Genomic DNA, 15,065 nt, shown 5'->3' on the forward strand with positions numbered 1-15,065 from the left:
GTGGGACAAAACCTTGTAAAGAAAAAAAGGAGTATAACGCGTATTAACTCCCCCTGATTAGAGCATCAATTCACATCTTGGAGCCTTCACATCCCAATATTGTACACTAATTTCTTGAAGGTTGACGTCGGTAGAGATTTGGTGAACAGATTAGTCATATTATCACTTGAACGGATCTGTTGCACATTGATATCACCATTCTTTTGAAGATCATGTGTGAAAAATAACTTTGGTGAAATTTGTTTTGTCCTATCCCCTTTATGAATCCTCCATTCAATTGGGCTATGCATGTTGTATTGTCTTCATACAAAATTGTGGGTAGTTTGTCACACTTCAAACCATATTTGTCTCGAATAAGGTATATTATAGACCTCAACCATACACATTCCCAACTTGTTTCATGAATAGTAGTTATCTCAGCATGATTAGATGAAGTAGCCACGATTGATTGGTTAGTCGATCACCAAGATATGGCAGTGCCTCCATATGTAAACACATAGCATGTTTGAGATCGAGCCTTGTGTGGGTCATATAAACACCCAGTATCAGCATAACCAACAAGATCGGGACTGCAATCATTGCCATAAAATAATCTCATATTGGTAGTCCCTTTTAGATACCGCAATATGTGTTTGATTCCATTCTAATGTCTCCTTGTAGGAGCAGAGCTATATCTTATTAAGACATTAACTGAAAAAGTTATGTCAGACCTTGTAATGTTAGAAAGATATATTAGTGCACTAATTGCACTAAGATATGGTACTTCGGGACTAAGAAGTTCTTCATTATTTTCATGAGGTCGGAATAGACGTACTTTATCCATATAGAGTCGCTTTAATATCATTTTAGTGTATGCTGATTGATGGACAAAAATTACATCTTTCATATACTCAATTTGTAGACCCAGACAAAATTTTGTCTTTCCAAGATCTTTCATTTCAAATTCTTTCTTTAAATAGTCTACTGCTTTAGGAAGCTCCCTAGGAGTTCCAATAATATTTAAATCATCAACATACACGGTGATTATAATAAATTTAGATACAGATCTTTTTATAAATACACAAGGACAAATTGAATCATCTTTGTACCCTTCTTTCAACAAGTACTCACTCAGGCGATTATACTACATGCGCCCTGATTGTTTCAATCTGTATAAGGATTTTTGAAGCTTTATTTACTAAATTTCTTGGAAACCTTAATATGTTTCAGAACAATTTAAATTCTTCAATGATTTCCATTATACGCATATCATGTTTTTCTTGTATTGTCAGATTAAAACCTGAAATGGCGACATCCACCACAAGAGAACATGTCTCTATATAATTAATGCTATGATATTTACAAATCTTCTTGTGACACAAGTCATCTTTATGTCTATCGACTTGACCTCTTTTTTTTCCGCACAAGAACATATTTATACCTTCATTGGCTTTATACTTTCAGGTGTTGGGACTATCCGGCCAACTTCATATTTTTCAGGTGAAATCAATTTTCATTGCGTATTTTTCATTTGGCCAATCATTTATCTGTCCAAATTTCATGACAGATTTGAGCTCAAGATCCTCGTCAATATTAATAATATTGAGCGCTACATTATATTAACAATATCGTCGACGATCATTTTATATCGGTTCTACTATTACCCAATAAAGACATAACTTATTGAGATCTCTTTATCTTATTATTTTCAGGTACCTGAGCCTCTCCCATGCGGTCTTATGAAGTGTTATGTCGTGGTGCTCTTCTAGAGCACTTGCCTCCTTATTATGACCATCTTGAATATTTGCTCCTCTCCTTCTTCAATGAGTTTTATCTGTGGAACTGATTAGTCTATTATGCTTCATGCATGCCATAGACTCTATTCATTATGAACTTTATTTTATTTGGAGCATTAGCAGCTGAATATAACATTTAGTTTTGGGTCAGCGTTTGGCAATATTTTGTAAATGAATTATCACTTAAAATTCAAGTTCACATTTTCTCATACGAGGATCTAGATGTACTCATAATAATTCATTACATGCATTACTTTTTCAGCTGTCCATTTTCTTCTCCTATTATTGGGATCACCAACACATATCCCTAGTCTTATTTGGGGATCCATCTTTATGCATTGTGGTGGAACAATTAAATCATATAGAACATTCATATTTCTAGATAAAAATTATTTGGTTCCTGACCCTAAACCGATTGTGATAGGGAGAACTTATCATAACTTGGCTAGATGCGTACAAGTACTGTTGTATATTAAATAATACATCACATACCAAATTTTATTTTGGCAGTTTTGTTCTCATAACCAATGGTTTAGTTATAATTGGAGGCATACAATTTCTGCTAAATCAACTTAGATTTAAACCAGTATTATCAAGATAAATAATCATAATTTATATTTTGGAACTGTGCTCTGATAATTTGAGCAATCAATCTTGCAAAAGTCAAACTGCAAGTTGATAACAAATGCACATGTGACCATAAAATAGATGCATCTATTAAAATCATATAATAGTAAACGGTATACATGGCAGGTGACTGGGCCCATATATTTATCACCTTTTATTAGTTCCAGAAATCAAAGGATTCAATCCCAACCTTAACTGGTGTATCATGAAAATAAGTAGCACAAGAGAATTCTTGAAGAATCTTATATTTCTTCAATATATGTCAATGTAATTGGCAATTAATTTTTCGCATCATAATTGAACCGAGATGGTCAACCGGTCATGCCAACTAATATTTGTTTCAGTAAACCTCTAGTTTACTTGTGACATATTATTCCATCATCATGCTTATATTTGTGTAGTATAAATAGAAAAAAAATCGGGTAATCTTTCATATTTACCCGTTATGATTATAGAAATATGAAAATATTCAATATTCCTTTCATTTATAGTTTCAATATGGCAATCATTTTGACTTATATATTTGAAACTCAAAAAGTTTCTTTTGAGACTTTGCAATATCAATGTCGTGAATAATTTTATTCATCCGGGTAGAAACAAATATCCAAAGATCTTAATAACTTTTGTACTACAAGATCTTTTGTCACACCATTCATATGGTAAATGTCTCCTTCATGGAGAAAATTATATCATAATAAATTATCGTAGTCGAAATTATTTCTTGCTTTAATTTTGTTTTTAATAACCTTTTATAAGGCACAACAAAATATTTTTTTTTGGCGTATCATATGTACGCGACCAATGACATATTCATGTAACCACACAATAATATTTATTCTCGTTGTTTCACTCAAACCTCCCTTAGAGGTGAGTTGTGTGGTATTCATCCAATCATGCATTGCATGTCTTTATTCATTAAGTTTATCACATATTGCAACATTCATCTTTAGGAATGGGTATGCATTCTCAATGCCTATCACAAGTCACATTCTATTCAATGAATGGATCATAATCAGCGGCGTGCTTTATTATTTTTAATACTAATTTGATGGTAAACATTGCCTTCATATTTTGAAGGACTATTTTAAGAACCCTTATTGTTCTCCTTTTATAATCACAGTGATGATTATTATTATTTTGATCTTTGGAACGCCCACGTTCATTGTTCAACCACTTGTCTTCATTTAGACTTATTGTGTGCCGCTACCAAATTCACTTCAAGAATGGAACAAATTAAATGGGACAATCTTCATGCTTTTTTATGAAAAATATATTATTTTTCTTTAGTCATCATTATATCATCAATATGGTACAGTGAGACTCAAACCCAATGTCTTACCAATATAAAGGTATGTTAAGCCATAATGAATTGAGACTCAAACCCAACTCTTATCATCATGGAGCATCAGGACTTGATCCCGATGTCTTACCCTCATGGTGCATTGCGACTTGAACTCATTGAAGTTGATATCATCAATAGCAAAGGACAAAAATAATTTTAAATACAGAGAAAATGCTTACCTCTTGAGTTAAACTCTTCATAATGTCATTTGGATATAATTCTCAGCAATAGACTTTCAAATCAGCTAAGTAATTAGTGTCAGCTAGAATGAATAACATTCTCTAAGTATTCACCTGATAGATCTTTGTTGGCTAGCTTCTTTAGCCTCTCTGAGTTTTTTCTTGTTAAATCTCTATTTCATATTCTTTTAATAAATATTAATCAAGATAAAGAATATATTTTCAGTTTGAAGAACTTGACAAATAGGCTAATCATAATTAATAGGTATGAAATTTAAGTTTTGCCAGAAAATAGATAAATGATATACATATCTTAATTTTAAGTTTATGATAGAATAAAATGAGTATCTACAGCAAGTCTTACTATAACATGTCCTTTCTAGTATCTTAAATAAAATAACAATAAAGGCTTTCATAGCCATATAACTTTGAACATTACTAAAATACTGCTACTCCAATATTACGCAACAGATGAATTCCGAGCACTTAGATCAAGACTGAAGATTTACTTGCTAGGAAAGTGAATTGCCATCAAAGTATTTTTTTTTATCACATTGAGAATTCTTACAAGTCCAATATTGAATATCACACAAAGAATAAACTCAAATATAAAGAATAAGATGTGAAGTATATATGTAGTTTTATGAATTTCACATCATCTCATTTACTTGTAACAGTTCAATTATTAAGAATTGAATACCTTCTCTAGTTAGGCTAGAGGTTTAGAAGTAAGTTGTTCATAGTGGCTGATTCCATAAACTAATTGCTAGACCAACTTTGCTTCTAACATATGTATCGAAAAGAAAAATTGACTAACTCTGGTAGGAAGAAGATAAAACCTGATTAAAGCAGACAATCTCAATTGGTTAGAGCATCGTGCTGATAACGTGTTATGAAATAAAAACAATTTAGTAAAACAAGAAATAAAAGCAATTTAGTAAAACATGAACACGAAATGGAGATAGAGAGAAGGAAGAGATTCTCTTCTTCAATTGTGTGTATTTTCTTATCTATTACAAGGCCTTTATATATGCATGAAGTAAAGAAAAATATGTCATTAAACATAGAAATATGTCATTGAATATGTCATTAAGCATTTGAGAACATCATGGAGGAAGAGTAGACATCCATCATAATTTGATTTTTCTTATAACAATCACTAATATTTAAACTAAATTGGAGCTAGTGTTTTTTTTTAAAAAGGGGAATGGCTTAAGTAATGACTAATAAAAGTAACTTAACGTTTTGATTTGAGATGGTGCAATATCATCTAAGAATTAGCCATTTATCAATAATGAAAATGCACTATTATTTTCACGTTGTCCGACATAGTTGACACATAATTCACCTATATAATTGCTGAAGGCCACTTCAAGAATTGCTGCAGAATACAAAGAAAGATGGATGTGGGAAAATATATTCTCATATTTCTCCTATTTGAATAAGCTTTTCTGCACATGTCGTAAAAAAAATAAACAAAACGTGTTACAGAGGTCAGCAAGGATAAAGTTGGAAGGCCCCACAATGTCAGTAATAAATTATGTTCCATCCGTTTCAATTTATCTGAACTCATTTGATTGGGTACACAATTTAAGAAAAGAAAGAAGACTTTTAAACTTGTGGTGTAACATGATGCACATATATTTTGTGTGGTTATAAATCATTGCATAAAGGTAAATTGTTTCCAAATAAGTAAATGAGTCATTTTTTTAGCACGAACTAAAAAAAATAAGTTTACATAAATTGAAACGGAGGGAGCAGTAGTAATATCTTGGGAACACACTTTAACAAATGGGTCCACTGTTTCATCTAGCTCTTCACACGTGTCCCTGGGACAGTAATAAGAAATGATGGGCTTTGAAAATGCCTCCCTTTATTTACCAAATTCCTTGATGACAACAAACGTAATCATATTGAAAAGCAAAAAAGACGACGACAACAATAAATTTAGCTTAATCCCATAAATTCAGCTTAATTTCATATATGCGGTCTGGTATAATAGTATGTACGCGACTTCACCCTTATTCAATAAAGTCAGAAAGGTTATTTTTGATGGACCTCCGACTAAAAAAAAATAAAAATAAAACAACAAGCAATAATATATTAATATCAGTAATATAATAAGTAATGGAAGCGAGTAACATAACAAAGTAATAAAGAACTAAGAATACAAGAATAGTACTAATACTATTGGTAAACTCACAACTATCTGTCAATCCACCCCTAATTCTCGACCTCCACACCTTCCTATTGTTAGTCATGTCCTACCTAATCACCTATCCCCAATACTTCTTTGGCCTACCCCTGCCCCTTCCTCAAGTCCGACATGGTCAACCTCTCACACCTCCTGACCAGGGCATCTATGTCTCTCTTCTTCACATGCCCAAACCATCGCATCCTCGATTCCCGTAACTTATCTTCCACAGATGTCACTCCCACCTTATCCCTAATAACTTCATTCCTAATCTTGTATTTCCTACTATGCCCACATATCTATCTCAACGTCTTTATTGAAAAGCAAGGGTAAAAATATAAAAGTTTAAGCTGGCATGTCGACGAAGTCCTGTCAGGTTCACCTGTTAGGCACTTCTTATTTCTGCCTAATTTACCGGGTTGGGCAAGAGATGTATTAGTAATGGGCTGATTTGCTAATAGCCCAATATAACTCGTTTCAAAAGAAGAGTAGTTAGCCCAATATCATCGCTCAAATCAACCCGTCTTTCAGATCTTCGCCCAAGTTTTTCTCTCTCCTCTGTGTTCTCGCTCGAGCGAGACCCAAACAATTGATTCGTCCATTTTCTTCAACAGACCAAGGTACGCCCTATCATTTTTATTCTTTCATTTTCATTTTGTTTCCATTCCAGTGTCTAGTTTGAAATTTCATGAAATCAGTTTTTTTTTTAAAAACTTTTATGTAAGTCATCAGCAACTGGTTTTTAGCTTTTGAAATTGCTATGTCGTTTTGGGTTTAGGAGGCATATCATTTGTTAGTTTTATTTGAAGTATCTGAATGTTGTGTTGAGTAAAGTTTCAAACTTGGTGGGTCATGCAATGTTTTCTGCATTTTGCTTCCAGTGGGTGATCTTATTGGTTTCTAGGTTTATTAACAGCTTGTTTGGATGGTTGTTACCTATTGTATCGTATTGTATTGTTATGCCAGAACAATGTTTGTTTTGATTGTTTCATTAAAATTGGTTGTATTGTATTGTTAAATCCATTGTTTAAAAGTCCTATAACGTCAAAGGTGTTTTGCCTTCTTTTGTTTTCTCCTAATTTGATTTTATCTCCAATTCTAATTATCTTTGTTCTGCCAATTCTCGTTTCTTTCTTTATCATAGTTCTTTAACATTTTATTATTATTATGATCTAGTTAGGAATGGAGTGTACTTATTATTGTTTTTAATATTATTAACTTGTTCCACTAGTTTTGTTATAATTTGCATGAATTTAATTGCTTAATCTATTTATAAGACATATTTGGTGATAAATTAGTAGAAAGAGATTTTCTTAAATTATTTTTACGCGTAATTCTTGATAAATTTAATATTTAAACAATTGAGGGTATTTTAGTAAACTTATCAGTTACAGTACAGTACGATACAGTCAAACCAAATAACAAAATATTATTTAACAATAGCAAACAATACAATCTATCCAAACGTTGTATTCATAAAACGATACGATACAATACATTATAAAACGATAGGTAACAATGATCCAAACAAAGTGTAATAAGGGTATGCTACGGACTTATCTGTTAGGTACATGGTTTTCACTTATTTTACTTGCCTTTGAAATGCCTTGATTCTTGTTTTAGTGGGCATGAATCTTATGCTAGTGAGTTGTCTAGGAAATTGAGTGTCGATACTGAAAATGTTGTACTCTTTGGGTATATATAACTAGATCAGCATTTCGCATTTTTCTGTTGGTTCTGATTAGTGCTAGTTGATGGTTTCCAATTGGTTTATTATATTCTTTCTGATCATCCTTTGCATAGTCCTAAATTTTCTGTTTCACGCTAGTTGAATCTTTTATATATTTGTAATATGGACAATTTTACATGTTCAATGTACAAATGTAAAAGTTTGAATTTTGACTGCTACCTTTTACAAAAAAAAAGTTTGAATTTTGCAAGTCTTTTCTCCTCTTTCATAGGTGTGTGTGCTTATCCCTCTCTATCTCTCTCTTGGAAAAGGATGTTGTTCATTCTGTAGTATATTAATAATGTGTTTCATTGCTTAAATTTTTTGTTGACTGTATGGTTTTTTACCATTTCTAGTTTTTCAAACCTGGTGTTTGAAGATGTTACAGAATGCTCAACACCAACTTCTGCAATCGCCGGCCCGGCTTGGCCTGCCAACTCCTAGTTCACCTTCTCTTCAAAACCCAACCACTCCTCCTAAGTTCTCCTCGCAATTGTCACAACATCTTCAACCTCATCAACAGGCAAATATATTAACTACCAGTACCACCTCATCAACACTGCTTCCTCTTCTCCCACCTCTCTCTAGAGCTCAGTCTCTTCTCATTCAAATGGCATCTCTTTCTTCAAGACTCTTTGAAGTCTCACCTAACCGATCCCATTGGCTTAGTGCTTTTCGAGGCTCTTTCCCTTCATTTTTGCCTTCTGCAGCACCGGTTCCTCAAGATTCCTACCCATCGTCCTCAAAAGAAATCCTTTCTGTGTTTACTTCTCTTCAGACACAGCTGTTTGAAGCAGTTGCCGAATTGCAAGAAATTCTTGATCTTCAAGATGAGAAGCAAAAAGTCACCCGTGAAATTAGGTCAAATGATTCTGCAATTCTTGCTTTCGCCAATAAACTCAAAGGAGCTGAGCGTGTTCTTGACAATCTTGTTGACGATTACTCTGATTATCGCCGTCCCAAACGGGTGAAGTTGGAAAATGATATTGATGAATCTTCAGTAACAACTGTAGCAACCCAGTTGAAATTATCTGACATATTGTCATATGCTCATAGGATAAGCTACACTACTTTTGCTCCACCTGAATTTGGTGCTGGACAGGCTCCTCTTCGGGGAGCACTCCCACCTGCTCCACAGGACGAGCAAATGCGTGCATCTCAATTATATAATTTTGCCAATCTCGATGTTGGTTTACCTAAAATAGATGATGACAAAGAGAAGATCATTGAGCCGCTCATTGAACCTTCAGCAGATATTACCAATCTTTCAGCAATTCCAGGCCTCATCCCTCCAAATATCATAGTGCCATCTGGATGGAAACCTGGTATGCCTGTCGAGTTGCCCACTGACCTCCCACTTCCTCCACCTGGGTGGAAGCCTGGTGACCCAATTGCTCTCCCTCCAGTTGATTCTCTTCCACTTCCTCCAAAAGTGGAGGAAGCGCCAGCACGACCAGTACCTCCTCCAGGACTGCCAAGAATGCCCGAGCCAATACAGGTTCGGCATGTGCAGCTTGATATTGAGGACGATAGTAGCGATTATAGTTCTGAGGCCAGCTCTGATAGTGAAGATTGATGTTGTTAGCTGTTTTGAGTAGCTAAAACAGGTTAGCCATATGCAGTTTGCTTCTCCTTGTACAAAGCAGCGGTACCCCTTTTTGCCTCCCTACTGGATGAGTTATTTTCTCTCAAACAACAGGTACCACTGCTCTCTTCTGTATAATTGGGGGACATGTCTGTATAATTGGGGGACATGTGAGTTTCAGTTTCATGTTCTTGAGTTTTCTCTACCGTGTGTGTAGTTTAGGTTTTCTTATCAGTTTCGCTTTGCCTGTTGACCATGATATCCCCAAGAAATAAAGAGAGCTAGTGTAAAGGTGATAACATGTATTATGTGGTTTCTTTCCCACTAATTATGTGGCACGTTTTGTCCCAACAGTGTTCTGAATAGTCAAGATCAAACTGTGAGATTGTTTCTTTGTTTGTTTATATTTGTAACCTGTAAAAGCTGTCATAATTATGCTCTCTGTAGAGTAAAGATCATTCCATTATTCAGCGAATATTTGAAGACAAAACAAAAGTAATGCATTTCTAACATTGATTCTATCGAAATTGACAGATAGTGAACTTGAAGTTCAGTACAACCAGTAAGGATAAGGATTTCATTTTGTGAAGTCTTGATTTTGAGGTGTTAATTTAGGCTTAGGGAGCAAAGTTTACTTTAGTCATATTGGTAATACTTCGTGCATTCTGCTTGACTGCAGTTGAGCAGTTTGAGTCCCATCTACTTTTCACCTTGTTTGACAACATTTCCCAAATTTTCAATTAGCGTCCCCCTGCTTCACTTTTGGTTCGTCCCTCTTTTTGGCAATGTCTTCCGACTAGTCATATCATAATGTTAAACATGGAATTCATGCTTTCCTACACGTAGTCTCAAGCAAAGATCCAGTCCACAGATATTTATTCCATCTGATAACAACTTTGCTGATTCTGTTCCTCTTGTAATTACAAGCCATATGTACATTTTGCTGTGCACAGAATCAGACTGTTCTTGTTTTGAGGAACCTGAATCAGTTCGGAAACTTTGTTTTGAGTCGTCCAGAGACATCTTTCTTGATTAATTCTACGAGGCATGAGCAGGTACTAGAATGTCTAGAGTGTAGATGAGATTTATTGGACTACACGGCTGAGTGATTCCAGAGTGGATCACCTTCAAGCAGGGATGATTTTACAGGTAGCAGAAATTGGATTTGATGGACAGCTTAAACAAGTTAAATCCCTAAATGGCAAGCAAGGGCAGCTGACCATTACCGAAAGGAAATGAGTAGGAAACTAATTTCCAGAAAGCATATAACAGACTGATAAAAGCTAGAAGCTTCCTCGCCAATTGTCCCTTTTAAAGATAATGATAACTTTGATGTCAGAACAGCATCTCAAAAACTATTTGTATTGTCCTCAAATATCTCCTCTGTTTCTTCTCTTAACTTCGTGCATATGTATATCCAATAGCAGCATAGTGGCACGTGTTCTCTCGAAATTTTGGAGAAAAGGGTGGAAGTTATTTTCCTAAAAGAAAATTATTGCATTTTGTCCCGACAAGAAGCTAATGAAATGAAAAAGATACGACTTATTTTGAGTCGTACAAGAAAGTCACAGTGAATGAAGGTGTCTATGACATTTTAAAAAGCGGAGTTCAGGAAGCAGAGTTGAGGTAAAAACAAAGAAGAAAGTGTCAAGCACCTCTAAACCTCACTGGGTGCCGGAAAGGAATGGCTTTAGATGTAGAGAAAAAGCCACAAAAAGAGCGTCTAATTCAATGGCTGTATGCAGGGACAAACTATAGGACAGTTAAGCCGTTTTGATACAGAGAAATCTACATGAAAGGCAGCAAAGACCATATAAACCGAGTAAGATCTTAGCATTACAAATTATTGGATAAATTGCTGAATGAAGACAAAATAGTTGGAAATGCTGATGGGAGAAACAAAGCTGTTAGCCCTCTCAGGATTCTTGCTTTTGGGCGCATGTGGAGGATGTCATTTTTAGTTCCAAAGAATAGAAAGAAGCCCAAAAAGCAGTTCAGAAGAGAGAATTCTCGAGGAATTTGGTTAAATTTGAGTATTGGAACATGTAATAAGCTATTCAGTATCCCCTGAAATTTTCTCTTCAGTTAAACTGAGTAATCAATTTAGAAGTGGGGAGGGAAATTTCTAATTCGAAATTAAAAGATGTGACACCAAGGCTTATATTCTAGTGGAATGGGATTCTCTTATAAATAGGTGTGAGTTCTGTTGGGTTTTCTAATTTAAAACAAAAAGAGGTGCGAATGGAAAATTGTGGGAAAAGAAATGGAGAGAAATGAAATTTTGAATTAGTCTCTTTTACAAAGGAACTTTGTGGGTAGGAAGAGGAAAATTTTTATGCTTATATATAGCACTTCTTCTGGCTCTTAAAGCTTCGGCTTCGACTTCGAAGACAACCTTCTTAAATGGAGATTTGGAGGAAGAAATTTATATGGAACAACCTGAAGGGTTTGTAGTTCCCGGAAAAGAAAAGAAGGCGTGTCGACTTGTTAAGTCACTTTTCGGACTAAAACAAGCATCAAAACAATGGCATGCGAAATTTGACCAAACAATATTGTCAAATGGTTTCGACAATGGTTTCAAGATCAATGGGTGTGACAAATGTGTTTACATTAAGAATACTCCAAATCAAATAGTCATTGTTTGTTTATATATGGATGATATGTTGATAATGAGTAATGACATTGCTAACATAAATACTACTAAGCGCATGCTTAGTCCCTTTTACAAAGGAACTTTGTCCCTCATTGGATAGGAGGAGGAAAATTCTTGTGCTTATATATAGAAGTACTTCTTCTAGCTTTTAAAGAATTGAGAAGAGAGCAAGCCTCGCGCCGCCGTCGTCGCTCGGCTTCGGCTTCGATTGGTTGATAAGTTTTTGGACCAAATTTATTCTCCATTTTCGTCATTTAATATTTCCTTTCCTAATATTTTTGCGCGGAAAAATATTAAATTCACGACATTATTTCCAACGGCCAAATTCGTGACCAGCCATTCCGTTTAACAGAAATTCGGTCAAATAGATACCTCTTCAAACGAACAAGCACCTTTGCACCTATTGGGACTCAACTCTATTGGCTATAAATAGAGAGGCTCAACCTCATTTTTCACCACCGAAATATGAAAATCTCTTCCCTCTATCTTTTGCATTCTGCATTGGTTTTCAAAGCAAAAACGTAAGCATTTTGTGTGATTTGCTCCGCCATTTGAGTTCGCCGAAGTTCTTTGATTTGAAGTGTCGCTATCACAGAATAGTTATTCCGTTCTATCGTGGGAGAAATTAATCTAAAATCTTGAGCAACTGTGAGGGGAATAAATTCCTTAAGGATACACAAGAAACTTGTGGGCTCAAAATTTTCTGTTTTGTTTTCTTAAACTAAGAAAACAAAACGTTTCTGATTTTCTGATTTTGAATACAGAATACTAAGAGGTTCAGTTCTCATTGTCATGAATTTGATTACATAATTAAGTTCTCAAAATAACGTACTTGAAATGAGTTTAGAAACTAGTCAAAACTCTCGTAAGAAACTAAATTTAACTTCTCGCTGACTATAAACCATAGCTTATATTATGCAGGGAGCCAAGTAAGACATATAAATGGGAAAAAGAAAGGGGGAAAAACACCCTGCTGCAATATACATGTGCTTGTATTTGGGGAAAAGCAAGCCATAGTTTCACATTCACACTCTCTATTATCTAAAGTTTGTTAGAAGGCCTAAAATAATGTGCTTGTTTTTCAGCAAAATGATTTCGGCTTTGCTGTGGCCCAAAAAGGGACAAAAACAGAGAGGTGTCTGAACTTAATTCAAGAAAAGGAAATTTTCCGAGTTAAAGGACAATGAGACAAGTAAGAGGTGTACCTATCATATTGAAGGGCCATAAGAGAAAACCGAGCATGAGCTGTTGGATAACTGTCACTAGTCACTTACCAAAATGTACGTTTCCATTTCTCCTCTCATGACATGGGACCAGCTTTAGCCTGCGCTTTCCTCTTCTCTCTCTTTTTCTTTTTGAAACATATATTGAGTAATTTTGCTTATTAAAAATCACCTAATATTGTTTTTTTTGTTTTTACTGAGGTTTGAACATGTTCTCCGTAGTTTGCACTCATTGACTACTAGGTCATATCTTTAAATGATATGGTTTCCTATTTTCTTCCCTGTCGCCTTATCGTTTACTTCGTATGTTTTAGTTTATGTGTCTTATTTTACTTTTTTGTTTGTGTCAAAAATAATATCTCTTTTTATATTTAGTACTAACTCTTTAACTTCAATTTTTCACATGACATATCTAATACCACAAGATTCAAGGATATTTTAGTACATTACCCACGTCTTTAGTTTAAGACCACAAAATTTAAAAGTTTTCTTACTTTCTTAAATCTCGTACTCAATCAAATTACATACATAAATTGAAATGAAAAGAGTATTATTTTCTTCCCTACAGTCCTATCGTTTACTATTTTCTTCCCTACCGTCCTATCGTCGACACTCTTGTCTGTTATCCCCCTCGACAGTGAATACATGTACTGTAAGTTTTATATGAATTTTTACATGTACTGTTATTTTTCAAAAAAAAATTGCATTTTCAGAAACTAATTTTTTTTCCAACAGAAACAAAATAGTTAAAACTATTGAAATGATGCTTTTGATTCTCTATGTAATGATAATGTTTTTTTTTTTTTTGTGTGTGTGTGTATTTCCCAATTCTCCTGGTATCTCCCATGTAGATGCCTGTTAAACCCTCTTCCTTTCCTCTTTGTCCTTTCATTAATAGATTACTCTATCATTTAGGGTAATTAAGAAAAAGACGAAAGTAGGTACAATAAGTTCACTAAATATAAATACACTACGAATAAGTTGGAGCCTATTTGCTGAATCATATACCACTTGATCTGTAATAACCAAGAGCCATACTACCATGGTTTATAGTTGATTGATAAGATTTCTCTATTCTTAGCCAAAGGTTTTAAGTTTGAACTTTAAAATTAAAAAATCATAATATCGACCGCTTTCTAATTTAATGAACTTACGCCGTGCGGCACTGCCTATTAATTTACGAAAAGAGAACTGCCGAGAGCCGCAAATTGGTAATATGATTAGCTTCAAAGTTCCTACACCGACAATCTGAGGATAGGGGCACCAAACAAAAACAGAATGGGAAAGAGAACAATTAATACTCCGAGAGATAAATTGAACAATAAATTGCTACTCTCAGGTCTCATTTTACCTTTTATTTTGGTCCAAAATAAGTGTCTATTTACATAATCAAGAAGGAATTAATTTTATTTTTTTCAAAAATTGCTCTTATTTACATATTCCAATGTGTCAAGGTAACAATTAATTAAAGTTAATTTAGTGAATACATCTTTTTTTCTCTATGAGTCCGTATTCCCTTAATGAGTGTGCCAAAAATAAAATGGTCACTTATTATAGACCAGAGGAAGTAATTGAAAAGAAAAAAGTGTTTGTTTAATGTCCGAAATAAATGAAGAACAAAACTCCGAGAGAGTAAATGTGAGAGTTGCTCGTATTTCTGGTGCATTGTGCATTGCCTTCAGGCCATGTTTTAGAGACTGAAAATTTTACTCTACATTGGCAATGCTTCTGGATTTTGATTATTAACACCGAAAATGT

The 15,065-nt window shown here is 34.3% G+C and overlaps 1 protein-coding gene across 1 annotated transcript; it reads left to right on the forward strand.

The window, feature by feature from the left end:
• The first annotated feature begins 6,579 nt into the window (after positions 1–6,579).
• On the forward strand, positions 6,580–9,834 carry LOC107794291 (mediator of RNA polymerase II transcription subunit 4). Its single transcript, XM_016616776.2, has 2 exons — positions 6,580–6,737; positions 8,203–9,834. Exon 2 carries the CDS (start codon positions 8,226–8,228, stop codon positions 9,420–9,422), a length of 1,197 nt encoding a protein of 398 aa, XP_016472262.2. The 5' UTR covers positions 6,580–6,737; positions 8,203–8,225; the 3' UTR covers positions 9,423–9,834.
• Positions 9,835–15,065: the final 5,231 nt, after the last annotated feature.

This window comes from Nicotiana tabacum, chromosome 17 (assembly GCF_000715075.1).
Source record: "Nicotiana tabacum cultivar K326 chromosome 17, ASM71507v2, whole genome shotgun sequence".
Taxonomy (NCBI): domain Eukaryota; kingdom Viridiplantae; phylum Streptophyta; class Magnoliopsida; order Solanales; family Solanaceae; genus Nicotiana; species Nicotiana tabacum.

Excerpts from the sequence above, each read along its gene's own strand:
- LOC107794291 (XM_016616776.2), top strand. The coding sequence starts at position 8,226 with ATGTTACAGAATGCTCAACACCAACTTCTGCAATCGCCGGCCCGGCTT.